Consider the following 17,974-nt stretch of genomic DNA (forward strand, 5'->3'; position numbering starts at 1 on the left):
AGCTCCGTCCATCCGCAACACCGTGCGCTCGCACTGAGTGAGGAGGCGGCCGAGAGTGGGGAAGCGCTCGTTTGCCTCTGGGCTTCCTCCCGTGAATTCTTCCAGCGGAGTTAGAGTTGCCGGGAGGCCGGGGAGGTCTCCCGTCCACCGCCTTCCCTCCGCTCCCTCGGTCAGGAGGAGGGTTTTGGTCGCTAACGCGAACTCCGAGCATCTCGGCGAGAAGCCCCCGCGGCCAGCGCCCGGCAGGTGCTCCCGGCGCGGCGGGGTCCGGCCCAGCCCCGACGGGCAGCGCCGGGCCGGGGCGGGGGCGAACAAAGCGCTGCCGAGGGCGTGCTGCCCCGACGGGGCCGGCGCGGAGCCGCCCGCAGCGGGGGCGGGGTGACCGGGGCACCCGGCCCCCCTTCCCCACACACACACACGCACAGACACACAGACACAGACACACAGCCCCCGCACACGCACACCGCGCCCGGACACACGCCGAGACGCACAGGCGGCCGCTGGTGCGCGGCGAGAGGATGCGGCGGCTGCGCCCCTGGGCGCTGGTGCTGGGCGGGCTCCTGTGTGCCTGGGCCGGTGCCGGGGCCGGGGCCGGGGCCGGTGCAGCGGCGCGGAGCTACCCGCACAGCGCGGTGCTGGACGGCGCGGGCGCCTACCGCCTGCGCTGGGGCCGCCGCGGCAGCGCCCTCGCCCTCCGCCTGGAGGTGCGCACCCGCGGCTACGTGGGCTTCGGGCTCTCGGCCAGCGGCGGCATGGCCTCGGCCGACATCGTGGTGGGGGGCGTGGAGAGGGGCCAGCCCTACCTGCAGGTAAGGCCCTGCTCCTTCCCCTCGGCCGCCGAGCCGGGTCCTCCTTGTCCGCCCACTTTCCCCGCGCTATCCCTCTCTCGGACGCCCTTCTTTCCCTGCCCCACGTTTCTTCTGCAGCCTTCTTGTCCTGCATCCCTGTACCTCTTTACTTCTTCCTTCTACTCTTCGGGTAATCCCTATTCTTCTGCCTTCCTTTCCCCTGGAGGAGACAGTTCTTTTCGATCCTCTCCTTGCCAACCTTCCCTCTAAACTTCTACATAGATTTCGTTAGAGGTGTCAGGTTTCTTTGCTCTTTATCCAGAAGATGTTAACAGCCCTATCCTCTCTCCTTTGGGCACTCTCTCCTGCCTGCCCGCTGAGCCTAGACCCGCGGAGGAGAGGGATGGGAGGGCAGAGTTTCTCCCAGGGAGGTGGGGCACCTTTCCTTTCACCTTGCTAACAGCTGGTGGAGCTTGGCCCTCTCGGTGCTGCCTGAGCTTGCTCTTTCTAATCCCCCCGGCATGAGGGCAACATCCCACCAGCTTCCAAGCCTGCTGACGTCCCCTTCTGCTGGCGCACAGCCAGTGCTGCTCCTGTTCTTGGTGTTCCTCCTCTCCTCCCCTGGAAGTGTTTTGACCCAGAAGTTGGAAAGGACTTGCAGAGTAACCACTGGGAGGACTCCTGGTACATGTCCTTGGTCTGGCAAAGCAATCTCAGAGGTGCCCAACTCTACTGGTATAATTTCCTTGGGATGTTTCTGTAGTAGTCTGGATATTGTCAGGGCTACGTCTGGGAACAGGAGTGTGGAACAGAGGCCTTGCTGGTGCTTACAGCAAGTCATCCCCTCCAAGAGGGACTGGGGGCTGGTGAAGTAGGAGCCATGACAGGGGAGGGGACCCACACCTTTCCTCCCATCTCATCAACCTGAGATCCAGCTGGCAGGAGTTGCTCTGGGGTCAGGGGAGCAGGGACAGCTTGTCCCATGGATGACTGAAAGGGCAGTCGGGCCTGGAATGACATGTTGTCACCCCCAGATGCTTGAATAAGTCAGAGGCGCAGTTTAAGAGCAGAGTGATTGTTAGAGTATGGCCTAGGAGAAGTCATCTGTCTTTCCTTCTTTATGCTAGAGCTAGATGATCTTTCAGGCTGCTGCTTAAATTTAAGAGGTTTTCCCATAAGAATATGGATTTTCTATTAACAATTCACCATAAGAAAACAAAATGCAGAATATGATCTCCCTACTGTTTGTCAAGGTTTTATAAAATCAAAACTTTTCCAGAAGAATTGAGCTTTTGGTACAAATATTTTCCTTTAAAAATGTCTTTTTCTTTTCTCTATTCATTTGCTGTATGAAGTTTAGGCAAATATTTGTCTTCCTTAAGTGCAGACCAGTGATTTTCAGAATATTGCTTTCTCCATATTTCAAAATGAAGATAATTTTTCTTGAAGCATAAATAAAAGACTAATAATAGTAAAAAAACCCACTCTAGGCTGTTCATTGAGCAGTGAGCTCTTCACTCACAGAATGAAAGGCTTTCTGAAAGGCTTTGCAATTCAGAAGACACACCTATTAACCATTAAAAGAAACCCCAGCTTTTTTTTCTGGTTAGTTCATAGATTCTGTTAGGCTAAAGCAAGTATTTTAGAGAGGCATCCAAACCTAGTGTAAAGACATCCAGTGGTGGAGGATCCATCACTTCCCTTGCTAGTTTGTGTCTCTTCTGTTCCTGATTGCCAGGATTAGTTTGTCTTGGTTTAGCTTTCAGCTATGCATTTTCTCTACTATATTAAAAACTCGACTCCCCTTGCATACCGCCTTCATAAAGTTATTTATATACTGCAATTGAGACAAGTCGCTGCTCCATTTTCTTTTTTGTTAAATAAATAGATTGAGCTCTTTAGCATCACAGGACATTTCCCCCAGCACTCAGAGCACTTTTGTGGCTTTTTTCAGCACCCTTCACAGGTTTTCAATATCTTTAAAAATGGCCCCATGCTAACTCCATTCTTCCACCAGGTTTTGTCCACCAACATTCTGTTACAAATAGAAAAGGACTGTAGCAAATGCCCACCAATAGAAACCTACTGATATTTTTCCTGAAACACTAATTTAGTACACAAATTGTTATGCTAAGAGCTATGAGTTATTTTGTTGCACTTTTGAGCAGGTAAGAAGAAATACTTTTGTTATGCTTGCTTGCCACTTGAGGCTTGCTCCATCCCCATTCCTTCTTCAGTTCTAGGGAGCATGGTTTCTTTCTAAACTGAACTGAGGTTTTTTTAAAAGTTGCTCGGTTAAAATTTTTCCATACTTGCACCAACAAGGAACGGCCAGAAACAAAGATGATAAACAAAATTTGTTCAGAGGCTTTTTCTGGTCAGGCAGCAGGGATTGCTAGAAAATGAACAAATTGTTCTCGGATGTTGTTTCAATAATATCCAATTCTTCACTCTACTGGACAAACAAATACAGTTAATATTTTAAAAATACATTCTGTGTTAAGTGTATACCATCATAATTTAGATTATTACTACTGAAAAAGATTTTTTCATAGATAGCACCCTTGAAAGATGTGGTTTTATGCCTAGCTGAACTCCATGAAATATGTACACCCTATAATGAATGAACTTACTTTTCTTTTTGGTTTTAGAAATATGTTTTTATTCCATGACCATCTGTTGGAAAATGTGCATCGTGGTCTAAACTCTTAGAGGGGTCATTTTTTGGTTTCTTTGAAAGTTTTGAGATGCTTGTTAGTGGCCTGACATTCAGATATTCTGAAACACCTTTTTAGCCTTTCAAGTGGGCATTGAAATTGCTAGTCCCTTGGGTCAGTTTTGCCTTTTCCCTCCCCCCCCCCCCCCCAAATTCTCTCACCTTCTTTAAAAATAGAAAGTGTTCTCAGAGGTAAGAGTTCTCTTCTGGGAATAAACATGTAAATATAGTTAGACTACAGCTGCCAGTTTGGGTAAAAGCACATAATCCTGTCTGTGGAAGATCCATGTATTGGGGTAGAGGAAAACTGCCAGGTAGTTTTCAGAGAAAAGAAAAAAAAAATATTTCCTCTGGCATTTAGTCTTCATCCTCTCAGAGCAAGTAAATGCTATTACTACCATCAGCAGGCAGTGTTTGCATTGAAAAAACTCAAAGTCCTGGATATCCTGGGTTGGATTTTACTTTCTCAGTTTTCAGTGTATCCTGAACTTGGGTGCAATGACCTGTTTGTTTGGTTTGCTTTTTTGTATTGGAGCTGTATTTAATCTGAAAAGGTGTCTGACATAAGGAAAGGCTAAAACAGTTTGTAAGCCTGTGGCTTAGTTTTATATATCAGGATGGAAAGTGTTACGATGTCATGAAAGAAGAAGAAAAAGTTTTTTGAAGAGCATTGGAATGATCTGGGAATTATACATTTACAGTCCTAACATTTAAGAAGTTTGATACTTGAAATGGGAACCTTGACATATTTTGGGAAGTCATAGAATGGATATGTGTATACATACATGCAAGACTTAGTGCTTTGTCATGAGGGAGGCACCTCCACCAAGCAGAAGGAGAAAAAGGAGATCAGTGAACAGACTGTTCTCACACATTACTGAGAGCCTGTGTTGTCAGAGCAGCAGATTGTGTAGCGTTTGGCTGAGCATGTTTGAGAACAAGAAGATGCCCATGGGGGTCGGTATTGGAAAGCTGGGAGCTGTCTTTGTCTCTATAGGGAGGAGTTGGACTTAGGAGAGCTCATTCTTAGCAAAATGTTACCTTGAAATATTTCCATGGTCATTTGCAGCATGTGTTACTATTCATACAAGATCTTGGGGCAGCCTTAGATTTTGCATCTAGTTTTCTTCATTCTTTTCTTTTTTTTCTTTTCTTCTTTTTTTTCTTTTCCTTTTTTCCTTTTTTTTTTCCCCCTAATGCATCTCTTTTGTGCTTATGAATTGACACAGCATGCATTTTCTTGCTAGACCCATGCCTTTTCCTTGGTCTCCACCCCTGTCTGGAATTGTGCATCCCCACCCACAGCACGTAGCTTCTGAGAGCCCCATTTTGGGGAGAGTAATCCTCCTTGATGAATGCCTATTTTGTGCAAGTTATACAAGAGGGTTGCATTGTTAGAATCTTCTGTTGAACTTGCACAAAAATAGTCCCTACTCAGGGTGAATAGGGACTGTATGTCACTAAAAAGTACTTTATTATTCATTAGAGCCTTGCTTGTTAACTGTCACCCAAACTAAAGAATATCTGTTATCAAATGTATCCCATAGAGTTAGCTTAATTGCTCACAGGGAAGTACTTGGAAGAGATTTTAAAGGACAGAAAACAGTGAGCATTTTCAGTACTTAACGATATGCCGCTTTTAAGTGCACTCATGCCAACAGCAACAAAAGAAGTGTTTAGAAAACAACTTGAAAGGCACCAAGAGAGAGATGCGAAGCGAGTGCCACACTGACATATCTCAGTCGGTGTTTTGTTGGAGGTATTTAATGCCTTTGGGCATTGGGGCAGAATCTCCAGATGACTAATGTCTCCCTCTTGGCTTCAATGTGGGGCATAAAGAGACACTCCAGTGTACATCTCCACTGGCTGGGTGCTTTGTAGTTCCCTTTGAGAGGTACAATAGTTAGGACAAGGAAGCAACAGTTGGTGAACAAAAGATGAGAAGAATTCTGAAGCTTGTAATTTGCAGGCCTTCAGGGGACTGTTTTCAAGTGTTTGGTTGGGATTGTTTTTTCTTTTTTTTTCCTTTGTCATATATTTTGTTCTCCTTTGGATTTTGGAAACACCAAGAAAATGAAATTTTCTCACATCTCCCCAAAAATATGGAATTTTAGCCACTGTGAGTGATGCAAAGACTTAAAATAGTGGGGGGATGATTAAATTCCCCATATAAACAAGTACCACAGAAGTAGGAAAGGGAGGAAGGGAGATTTTCTAAGGCAGATCCAGAAATTTTGGGAACAAGCATCCCTAATTGTTGTGCTTGAAAATCCCCTAAGTGTTTTTAATCTTCCTCATAATTGAAGTAATTAAAATAATTAAACCGAGAAAACTTGTACTGAATAAATGTGGCTCCTATGTAAGGAATGTTCCTTGTGATAAACTGCAGTTCTAAGATTGTATCATGCAGTATCTCCTCATTACAGATTTTCTTTCCCTTAAAACACTTTGTTACATGTTTTGTCTAGTCTCTTTCTGTTAGGACAGCCTTTAATCTAGCTTTATATTTTCTGATATAACTGGAATATAAACTCTTAAACTGACATTTATTCTTGATGTAAAGACTTGTATAGGGCCTTGGGACTCCACCACAATGTCGAATTATCCATGTCAATATGCAATGTCATTGTCATGGGGTGACTTTATGATGTGGAATTGTATCCCCATTTGTCTTTTCAGCCCAGAAGTAAGTTTTGCACCTTTCAAACTAGATCTGAGAGTGAAGGGGGGGAGAAGGAGAAGTGGTGGATTGTCTGAGGTGACTGTATTCAAAAACATAGAGATGAGAGCTTCAGCATTCCTGCTCACAGACTGTGTTGCCTGCAGCATGAACAGCAGGAGAGAGCTCTCCTTTGCTTTTGGGTAGTTTTTTTTTTTTTGAGCTAGCTGAGGCAGAGAAGTACCTTGGACTGTGGCTTTTCTTTTTCTTGGAAATGACTGGCCATGCTCTGGATCAAAAAAACCAGAATATCGGGAGCTCACACCTGTGGCCCACTGGGGCCCGGGACACGGCGTTTTCCAGCACAGGACGGACAGATAAGAGACTGAGCAAGCCAAGCTACAGCCCATCACAAGGACTCTCTGAATTTGCCATCTCTTCGGGACAGCAAGAGGTTTTATTGTTTGATACTATTCAATTTTTATGCTTGTGAATACTTTGTTTGCTAAATAAACAGTTTTCTTCCACTTTTCTCCCAGGAAATCTTTTCCTGAACCAGCTGGGGGAGGGGCAGCTTGAATCTGCTTTCCAGAGGAACCCCTTTGGAAGTTTCCTCCCAAATTTGTCCTAAACCAGGACAGTCATATTTCAGCCTGTAGCCACTAGTGCCTCTTATACCTTCTTGTGCTAAGTTAGACAGGTCTCCACACTCCAGTGTTTTCATTTGTATGCAGAGAAAGTGATGTGTTTTACTTCTCATGAATTTCAGAAAAACAAAGGGATGTCACTGCCAGCTGTAAGCCACCCTGGGCACCATTTAACTGGATATAAGAAATATACAGAAGTGTATTAAAGTCTGAATGAGAAAAGGCATATTTCTAAATAAATAATTGTGTTTCATGTATTAAAAAACACAAGCCCTCTTTTGTGAAGAAAATATATGAACATGTACACACACACACAGGCATTATCTGTTTCTGTAAATACACAAATGGAAATGTGTGTCTTTGTGTATATGTTTATGTTTGCATTTAAAGTACAGACACACACAATTATTTGTTAGAGATAAAAATTTTCTGTCCTTGTCAGAGTTAGTAGTACAACTGAAGTAAATAGTCCACAACCTAGTACATGTCAGCTAGTTTAATTCCTGGAGTTGTACCAGGAATTGTGTACAGCTTCTCAAAACTGCCCATGTGAGCGAGATCCAGGCTTCCTAGCAAGGACTGAATCACTTCTACTAATCTGCTGTGTAGATAAAAAAGCAAAGCCCAAAAACCCAAGCCCAACCCCCCCCAAAAACCCGCCCACCCAAACAACCAGAAGCAAATAAAAAAACTCCTGAACAAAAAACCAATGCAACATGCCCCCACCCCCCCTCAAACTAATAAATCAATTATAAACAGACTGCCCATGGGACAGTGACTGTGAACTTACTGATCTCAGTTACTTTAGGAACTTACTGTAACTACTTGATTGCTGTTGTTGTACCCTTTTGTATGGTTATTTTTTCATTTGCAGCCAATCTCAAGATTGGTTCAGTCAACTGGAATGCTCTCAAGGTGTTCTTACACAGAACAGTGATGCTTTCAGGCTCCTGCCTCATGTTTGGCTGCTGTGAGTGGGCTCTGCTTTTCCCCAGCATAAGAGCATAGTAAGATCTTTGCCTGAAACTCAAGCTGAAATTTATTTGAGGTTGCAAAACAGTTCGGTTTGCTTATTTGTAAACTCATGCTCTGTTTGGTTCTTGCCAAATACAGTGTAAAACCAGCTTCTTTTAGGTGGTAACATCTAGTGTGTACTGGAACCTTGAGCAGCAGGATTCCATTTAAATTGAACGCAACAATAAAAAAAAGAGAAATGTTAACCACAGTTATTTTTTTGGAAACCCAGAAAGGCATAACTTGGTGCTTATTTCAAACAAATGTTTGGTTCCATTCTTTTCCTTACCGTAGCAGTTTATCCAGCCTATTTATACTAAGATAAATCCTCTCGTACACCAACTTTCATCTTTGTGACACCTTCACGATCCTTTTTGCCAGGTCTCTCTTTGGTCCTGGTCATTGGCATCAGCTTGGTAATTTGGGGATTGTCCTAGAGTGACTTTATGATGCTTGTATCTGAAATTGTCTGTTCTGTTCATGCTGGATATTAAGTTTCTGCACCTTTAAAAGTAGATCTGAGAGTGAAGTGGGGAGAAGGGTGGAATGTCTGAGGTGACTGTATTCAAAAGCAGAGATAAGAGCTTCAGCATTCCTGCTCACTGTGGTGTCTGCAGCATGGAGAGAGCAGGAGAGACCTCTCCTTTGCTTTTGGTTAGTTTTTAGCTAGCGGAGGCAGAGAAGTTCCCAGGACTGTTTTCTTGGAACTGATCAGCCTGCTTTGGACCAAAAAATGCAGAAAAACACCGGGAGCTCACACCTGTGGCCCACTGTGGCCCAGGACATGGCATTTTCCAGCACAGGAGGGATGGATAAGAGACTGAGTGAGCTGAGCTAAACCCCACGAAAAGGACTTCCTGAATTTGCCATCTCTTCAGAACAGCAAGAGGTTTTATTGTTTGATATTATTCATTTTTTATGCTTGTGAATACTCTGCTAAATAAACAGTTTTTTTCCACTTTTCTCCCAGGAAATCTTTTTCTGAACCAGTTGGGGGAGAGGCCACTTGAATCTGCTTTCTAGAGGAACCCCTTTGGAAGTTTCCTCCCAAATTTGCCCTAAACCAGGACAGGGATGTTTCAAATTCCATGGATTTGCTGCAGAACATCAGTGAGGACAAGTGGAAACACAGCTTATTTTTCTACCATTGCCCGTTCCTGACTTGTCCCTTTTTCCACTTTTGAGTGTTAGACTGGTGCTGGAACAGCAGTGATGGCCCAGTTAGAGAAAGGTAGTGCACATAAATGGGGTGGCTGAGTTTCTCACAAGCTGAGCTCATGAGGTGATTACTGGATGGGGCCACAATCTGAGAATTATTTTATGCTCCTTGAAGTTGAAAGGTGATATATATAATTTAGGACGGGAAATTGATATCATAAACAAAACAATCTTGTACATTGTAAAGATCTGGGGGGAGAGTCCCATAAGCACCTGTTTCAGTGTGTGATGACAGCTGGTGGGGCTTTTGGGGTTGGGCTTCCCTCTGCAGCTGTGCTTGCATTCTCAAAGGAGAAACCAGCGTCTTTTCACATCCTTAAGAAATTACTCTCCCTGACTGTTTGTGGAACAGAAATCAGAAACCATATATACCACAAAGTATTTTTTTTTAAGAAGGAGAGTGGCTAATGGTATCTGAAAAACTGTATAACATGATCTGCCTCACATCTGGAAAAGAGCATACAATATCTTGTAATGTCAGGAAGATTTTTCATTTTCCATATGTTGTTTCAACTTCTAGGTAATATGAGGAAGGAGATACTTAATTATTTGATGGATTGCATAACTTAGTCCAGAGTTCAATATGCCATTTTTTGCAATATTATCAAAGGAAGTACAATAAATTTAAATGTTTCGCATGTAAACAATTTACATACCTAAATCCTGAAACAAACATCTTCGTAATCATGTAGGATGACCAATAACACTTCTGAAGCTTTTTTAAACACTTAGTTTTTAAAGGACCAAAAGAAAAATATAGGGAATTCATTCTTCTCTTCAACTAATTCTTATACTTCTGTAAAGCTGATGAGTAGTTTGAAAACCTAATTAAACATATTTTTTGTGTGTATAAGAAACTGGAGAACCTGGATGCAAGTACAGAATCAGTATATAAAACCATATTGTGGGTTTTTCCACATACATGTGAGTGTTTTAGAAATCCAGTTTCCAGGACTTCACAATTATTGTAGATCTGTTGGAACTTCATGAAATTCAGGGGACTTATATCAGTATAATCTACCCTACAAAAGACACAGGTTTTCTGGCTAACTGTCTGGGGTAGCAAAACCAGATCTGTGTAGGAAAAGGTTGTACCATGTTAGAGCCTTTTTCTGCTTGTTGGGAAGGATAAACTGTTCCAGTACAAAGCCCATTTTAGAACTATCTGTGATAGATATCAAAGCACTGGAATGCTGTGGATTAAAACATCCCACTCCTTTCTTTACAGAATTAAATAAGTGAAACTTGTGAATTTGGATGAGCTCTGTGTTATAGTAGTCTAGGCCTGAGAGAGTTTCAAATTAAATTTATATTCCCTTAGTTTAACTGAAACCCAGATGCCCAGTTTACCCTCTCTGGGCTCTGGTAGATCCATCCTCTGTACTGCCACATTTCAAAGGCCTTCAGAGCTATATAGCTTTTTCCCTTGACTAGACAAAAGAGTGGAGTGTAGGCAGTCCAAATGTGATGGTTTTGATTGCATTTGCACCAGGACTTTTGGCAGCAGGACTTTATTTTTATTTTTCTACTCTGAAATGAACCACAGAATATATATAACGATACAGACATATAGCTAGATAGATATATGTAACATGTTTTTACTTTTCCAGATTGCAGATTTTTGCAAATTGTGGCTGAAAAAGATGTGGCATCACAGATTGTCACTGTGTTGTCATTTTTGAAAACCTTTTGTTCATTTTGTTTTGTACACAAACACATCTTAAAGGCTTTTAAGCTCTGATGAGTAAATTGAGCAAAGTCTACATAGTTAGACTTAAAATCTTCTGTGTGAACAGAGAGGGATTCATTTGGTTCCTGGACAATGTGGCATTATTTTGTTTTAAAACTGGAACACAAACCATTTTCATGTGAGAGGTTGAGCAATCAAATTTTTAGTTGTTCAGGCTTTTTGTTTTTGCTGTTTTATGTTGTTGTTCTTTGTTTTGTTTTGGGGGATTTTGTTGGTGGCTCTTTTTGTGTGACATAATTTGATTTTATTTTTATGATGAACATCTGGATAATTTTCAACAAAGGAAGTAAAAATAGCATTAACTACATAGAGCCACTAAATAATTTCAGTGAAATCACTGAAATCAGCAAGGTTCTCTTCATTTTTGACAGCAGGTGTGGGCACCCAGTGCCTGAGCAGGCAGCAGTGTGAGTGCTCAGTACAGTTCTCATCCCATGGGGAGCAGCCTGGTCCTCTCTGGGGACCTGGGATTTGGGGCCACCTTCCCCAAAGCATTCACCAGCAGCCACAAAATGGGCCCCTCTTGGTGAGCCAGAACTGTGACCTGTCTATGACTGTCATCCAGCTGGGTGAGATAATTACACTGACAAGCACGTTATCAAGGCATATCTGAGCTTATACCTTAATTACAGAACTTCTTTGCATCGTTGTTGTATTCTTGCCTCAGGCTCATGGAAATCAGGACTATATCACTAGAGGGTTTTTTCTGGTTAGAGCTGTGTCCTCTAGACTTGTGATGAAATTTTGAAGCTCACCACAAAACATTTGAGTGTGCACATCTTTTCTTCACATTTCTCAGCTTCCCTTCACACTGGTTTCAGGCAGAGACTTTGAGTCTGTTCACATGAGCAAAAGCTGCTCTTGAATTTGTATTCCTCAATATTTCAAAGTGTAGGCACATTCACCTAGAATCTCTTCCTCCAATTTAAGGTAACATTTAAGCAAAGATATCACAGTTCAATAAAACTGATGTTCACAGGGTTACAATTCTTGTCCAGGCAAACGCTTACTAAAAGATGGAAACAGAGATTCCACAAAAGAGTGTTTTCAGAGCAGGAATTGTATTATGTATAGGCAATACACTGCCTCTTTCCAAGTTCTGATGCATGGTAAAAGTGGAGGGTTTTGATCCCATAAAGTATCTATCTTCAAAGAACCAGCGCAAAACAACTCTTACTATTTCTGTCTGGAAAACAGCAAATCCAAGTTATTTCTCTAAACAAATACAACTCATCAGTTCACTTTCTTTCAGGTCCCAGGCCTGTGTTTTGTTCTTTTTAGTGATTATTTTTCCATTTGCCTATTCTCTCATGTATGTACTTAATCATTTGTATTTGTAAGAAGTGGTGACAGGAAAAGAAGAACTCTCTGGTGTCTTGCCCACACACAGATTTCTAGGGTGGAATTAAGTTTAAGATTACAGCTCCTAAATGACCCTTTAGTGAATTAATGAAGTTTCAGTTATTTTTTTTACTGCTATCGAAATACTTGGACCGAATCTTTTACTGTTTTTCAGATGGTTACCTCAACCTTAATGAAAGGGGAAAGTTAAAAATGTCCAAAAGTGAACAGAGGTCCAAGCAGATACAGAAATAAATGCCTGTTGGGACCAGACAGTGCTGCATTATTTTGCAAAGACACCGCACAATTAATGGTGTCTGCCAGTAGCCTGTTTGGCATGAGAAATACATTGCTTACTTTCTACCCCAAAGACCCTTCCCTACCCCAAAGCAAGCAGAAACAGCCTAAAACTCAAAGGAGGGTGACAAGAGGAGGTGCATCTGAGGCAGTGGCCAACCCTTCCTAGGTGGCCAGGGTGGGAGGAGAGGGAGGGACGGGTCCCAGCTGCGCGGGGCTGCAGGAATCCGGGGTGAGGAGGTTAATGACCTGACATTGCTGCCATGCTACTCCTTTGTGCTGGGCCTCTGCAGAACCCTGGATGGGAAGCATCTTTCTTACAAACAGCTCCCTTGCCTCTTCCAAAACCTCAGCCTAATCCCAGCAGCTTTTGTATGAAATGAGCACTTTTCGTGCTAGTTAAGCCATGGGGTTTCTAGTTCCAGTCAATGTTCATTCAAGAGGTTTGTTTTTTGTGGGAAAGAAAAAAGCATAGGAAAAGTTGTGGAAAAAAGGAGTGACACTATTGTTGATGCAAGTATTAAGTGAATTTCATTCTCTCTGTAATTTCTCCTGGTGTTTATGATATCCCAGTTATGATAAATAAAGCTTCTTGGTTGCTGGGTTCAACCTTTATTTCTGCAGTTACATACAGGCAGCATGTTGCTAAAATTACTTAAAGCATTCTTTAAGCTGTTTATCAAGGAGGGTTGCTTTCTTGGACATTTTGTATGAAAAACAGTTCAGTGCCACCTCAAATTTATTGTTTATTTCAAAACTGACACTGCAGAATTTTACATGTTTTGAAAAAGGCTTCAGTACTGGACATCGAGTTTCATGTTTAATATTAGATTTTAATATTGGGGCACCTTTCTTTCATAACAGGATTATTTTACAGATGAAAATAGAGTACTAAAAAAGGACCCCCAACAGGATTACCATCTGGAATATGCCATGGAAAACAGTACACATACAATACTGGCTTTTAGCAGAGAGCTGCACACTTGTGACACAAATGACAAGAGCATAACGGTAAGAGTCTCTGACTGTATGTAGACAGATGAAGTAATTAACACAGGATAAATGTGTGTGTGCTTATTAAGCTGGTAATTAAAATATCTTTTTAGTAAAAGGACAGAATTAGAGAAATTTACTTTCCAAAATATCTGTTTGCTCAGGTAAAATACTTGTGCTAGTTTTTTTAAACTATTATGTTTAAATTTCAGCTTTCTTTGTTTTTGTACTTTAATACATTATGTTCTGTAATTTCTAACAAGTGGACACAAGATTGGAATAGATACTTCTGTGCCATCAAGTCCTATATGCCATTGTTACAACCATTCAAGGGAGGCCAAATTGAGAAATATTTTTAAGATTCTGCACTAACTTTTAATTGATCTAAGAAACAGATTTTTTTAAAAAAATTGAGAATATATATTTAAAGGGTCTGTTTGCTTTATTCAAAATTAAAAGTGAAAAAAAATTATGGTAAAGCTTTCCATGGTAAAATAATTTTCATGGTAAATTCTTCTGTTGCCCTAGGGATTGCTGTGCTATTTCCTAAATACAATCTTAAATTACATGAAGGTGATGACTTTGGTATTGGAAATGACAGAAAGGTTAGAGAGATTTGCAAGGCTTTCTCTGCTTTGGCTTGTTTACTTCTTCTTTTGGAAGCATTACTATAGGAGTAAAATACTATATTAATTATCTGTGTTTTTACAATATATGCAATTATAGCAACATGAGAGGCTGAAAATGCAGGAAGCAAACGCCACCTGTATAAACCACCAGTTTCCCAGGCAGTCAGTGGATCTCTGGTTTGCACACCTGCTCCAAATTCTCAGTATAATTTAGCATTTTGAGACACTTCAGGATTTATTATAGCACTTTGTCTCAAGGGTCATTCTTGTAATCTGAGAATGGTTTACAGAGAACTGATCTGTATAGTGGCTGTAGATTGATTTTTAAGATGTAAATCTGTTCTGTAATTGAATGTTAATTATCCATAATATCTAAGGACAACAATTCACTGAAGGTATTCACATCTTCACAGACTTGAGCCTGGAAAATGTCTGGCGGGGAAACATTCTGGTTGCTGATCAAATAAATAACATCTCTAGAGAAATGTTTGTAATGCATTTAGCGGGTTACTTCTTTATGAGTCTTTTCTGCCATTTGAAGATACGATTTCAGTTCACAACATTAGGGAAGGAGTTTTTCAGAGAACAATTTAATTTCTGTGTATTTCCAGTTAACCCACTGAGTATAAAACGTTATTTATTTCAAAGGCCAAATTCTGTAGGTAGATGACTGCTCCTCTAGAATACATTGTGATTGCTTAAATACACCTGTGTCACAGCTGTTGTAGGAATTATAGGAACTGTGTAAGGAAGATGTTGCTCCTATCCCTTGAGGATATTCTGCTTTGATTTTTCAGGAGAGCACAGTGCGGGTAATATGGGCCTACCACCACAAAGATATGGGAGAAGCAGGGCAAAATTACCATGGATCGAATCGTGGTACAAAGAGTCTGCGCTTGCTGAACCCTGAGAGAGAGGAAGTCTCATCTGCCTCTTTGCCATACTTTGACTTGACAAACAAAGACGTAAGTTACTCCTAGGTGCTGTGGGTTTCTGTGCACATGGGAATAAGGTGGTAGCCAAAGCCTTGACTCACACAATGAGTAGTGTGACTTTTATATGTAGATTAAATATAAGGAAGAAATTCTTCACTATGAGGTTGATGAGGCATTGGAACACCCTGCCTAGAGAAGCTGTGGATCCCTGGAAGTGTTCAAGGGATGGGGCTTTGGGCAACCTGGTCTAGTGCAAGATGTCCGTGCCCAAAGCAAGGGGATTGGAACTGGATCTGGACCTCTAAGGTCCCTTCCAACCCAAACCATTCTGTGATTCTATGATAATACTGTGTTCGTGCCCTTTTTATTAAGACAGGTGCCTGTGCCAGACAAGGACACAACATATTGGTGCCAAATGTTTAAGATTCCTGTACAACATGAAAAGCATCACGTGACAAAGGTGAGTGATTCAGACTCAGAAAATTTAGAGGAATTTAGATTATAGTTACACTTCAAATCAGTTCTTGCACTTTTGAAGTTTTTTTCACTGCTTACTGGAGGGAAACAAAACCTCTTTCTGTAATCACAAATATGGATCAAATGTTTGTGTATGTGAGCCCAGAAACTGGCTCAGGTGCGCCCTTCAAACTGCCCTGAACAGTGACAGAGCCTCTTTCTTGCAGTTCTTTTTTCCTTCATCCTCTCTCCCATAAGAAAATGAGGTTGAAAATTATTTGTTGTCTGTAAATATTTCTGACAAGGACTAAGTAAAATTGTCTAAAAGCATGTTACATCAAGTTTTTACTTTTATATAGGAATTTAATGAATTTCTTTTAACAGATAGTAATTTTAAATTTAAAAAATAATTAAATGGTGATGTTTGTTTAAATAAAGGGCCAGGCTCTTATTTGATTCCAGTCGTCTTTCTTGTGATGACCAGTGTGGAGCCAGGATACATCACATAAGAACACCCACCAGTGTTTTCAGCAGTTTAAAACCTAAATATTATTTCAAAAAGAGACAAACATTGCCATTTATTTAAAAAATAATGAAAATGTGTGAATAAACATTTACACAAGGCTCACCAGGATCCTAGGTGACTTGAAAACTCATACGCATAAGCACGTTTTCCTATAACACGTTTTGTAACTTTTCTTTCTATTTTAAATCTAAAGCTTGAGTGCTGAGGGAAAGATGATTCTCACATTTCTCCCCAAAAGCAATATACTGAAGACCTAATGAAACAACAAATTCTTATTCTTCTAATATGCTGAGGATAGTACAGTGAGATAGTTCTGGCCCTCATTTTTATCTTTGTTTGAACCCACAGATGCATTGTGTAGAATTCTACTTCTTCTGTTTTGTTACCATTGTCAGTCTTATTTCTTCAGCGCATTCAGTAAGGCTGAAATTTTTAATTAATTCAGAGAACTTTAACATGTGATATCAATGTCTGTATGATAAATACCTTTAATTACTCTGAAATATTGCATGTTTCTACACTTTATCAGAATGAACAATTGCAAGACCCAAATTTCTGCCTTCAGGTACTTGATCTTTAATCACATTTGAAATTTGTGACAGCTACTTTCACTGTATGAAATAGAGAATTTGCTTGTGTTATTATATGTATGTCAAGATCCCTAGTTTTTCTGCTTTAAAGTGAGAGACCTTCAAAATGGTAGTATCAGAATCAAGCTTCTCATGTTAAATTTGGTGGAAGTTGTGGTTATTTGCTGCTCTGCTAAAAAAGTTCCCCGGAAGTATTCATTATTTATAATTTCTGATTTTATTTTCTAAATGCTTTGCCTGACTGCACATACAGTTGCTCAGTCCTTAAAAAATAGTGTTTGGTTGAAGCTAAAACAAAATTTTAGCTCAGAAATACACTGGTTGATTTTTAAAGATAATTTTATATTCTTTGTTTTTACAATAATGGATAAAAAATATTAATGTTTTAGAAGTCATATTTTCAAATCAGCATATATTTTATAAAGTTAAAAATTAAAGTAAAACCCTCAGTGATTTTCCATCTTCACAAAAGCAAGAAAATTTCATTTTGTTGCTTAAAAATTTTTAGAGAGCGAAAAATGAATACAGAAAGAGAGTAGATTTAAGTAGGAACACTTCCATAGCCTTTCTTTTCAGGGGCACAACTTATATTTTCCTTTAAGTGGCACTTTTAGATGCCACATAGAGGGTTGTTGTGGAATTGTATCTATGTGCTCTTGCAAACTGATTAAACATTTCCTAAAGCCTACTGATACACAAAGGATGGGGCTTATGGCTACTGGGGAAGATATTAGCTGTGCAAACAGAGCCTGAGTTCCACAAAGGGGAGGGCGGATGAGCTCTCTGCCCTGATCAAACTGTCCGGGTTAGTTAAATACTTACATAGATGTTGATTCTGGATTCCCTCTGTAGCACAGTTTTCACACAAACCTACACATCTCATTTTTGCAGACAGAAAAAAAGAGGTGTAGACATGGTGCAAATTTCTCTGTGGCATAACTTAGTCTACTTCAGCAGTGTACATGTGAGCTGGCTTTGGCCGTTTCTGTGCTCCTGTAGGGTTTTGTGGAGTGTTGAACTAGTCAGTTTGGCACTTGCTGGACAATGTGTGGCATCAACAGTGTGCACTTAGCTGAACTGGTGTGTAAATCTGACGGTGACCTGGGGTCTCAAGGAGGTGCATCAGCCATAACTGGAATTTTTTTTCCTATGTTCCACCGTTCTCTGTCATTTCTTCCTTCTTGAAATTTGCTATGAGCACTTTATAACAAAGTACTTCTTAAATATCAGTTTCGTCTGGAAAGCATGATGTTTTAAGAAGGACACTGAAAAAAAATTAGACCTGTCATTAAAGGTAGAGGTCAAGACTTTTAATTGTCTCTGGTTAACAAATACTAGATTCTGAATTCAGATTCTGAATTTAAAGCGTTTTTTAATGTCTATTAAAAATGCATTATTAAAAAAAATATTGTCTT

General features: G+C 40.7%; 1 protein-coding gene across 1 annotated transcript in view; it reads left to right on the forward strand.

Annotated features, from left to right (window-relative positions):
* The first annotated feature begins 518 nt into the window (after positions 1 to 518).
* Positions 519 to 17,974, forward strand: part of MOXD1 (monooxygenase DBH like 1) — a 49,330-nt gene continuing 31,874 nt past the window's right edge. The window contains exons 1-4 of the mRNA XM_066545755.1: positions 519 to 809; positions 13,295 to 13,441; positions 14,850 to 15,017; positions 15,364 to 15,447. Coding sequence (XP_066401852.1) covers positions 519 to 809; positions 13,295 to 13,441; positions 14,850 to 15,017; positions 15,364 to 15,447 — 690 coding nt within the window. The remainder of the gene's footprint in view (positions 810 to 13,294; positions 13,442 to 14,849; positions 15,018 to 15,363; positions 15,448 to 17,974) is intronic.

This window comes from Molothrus aeneus, chromosome 3, assembly GCF_037042795.1.
Source record: "Molothrus aeneus isolate 106 chromosome 3, BPBGC_Maene_1.0, whole genome shotgun sequence".
NCBI classification, from domain to species: domain Eukaryota; kingdom Metazoa; phylum Chordata; class Aves; order Passeriformes; family Icteridae; genus Molothrus; species Molothrus aeneus.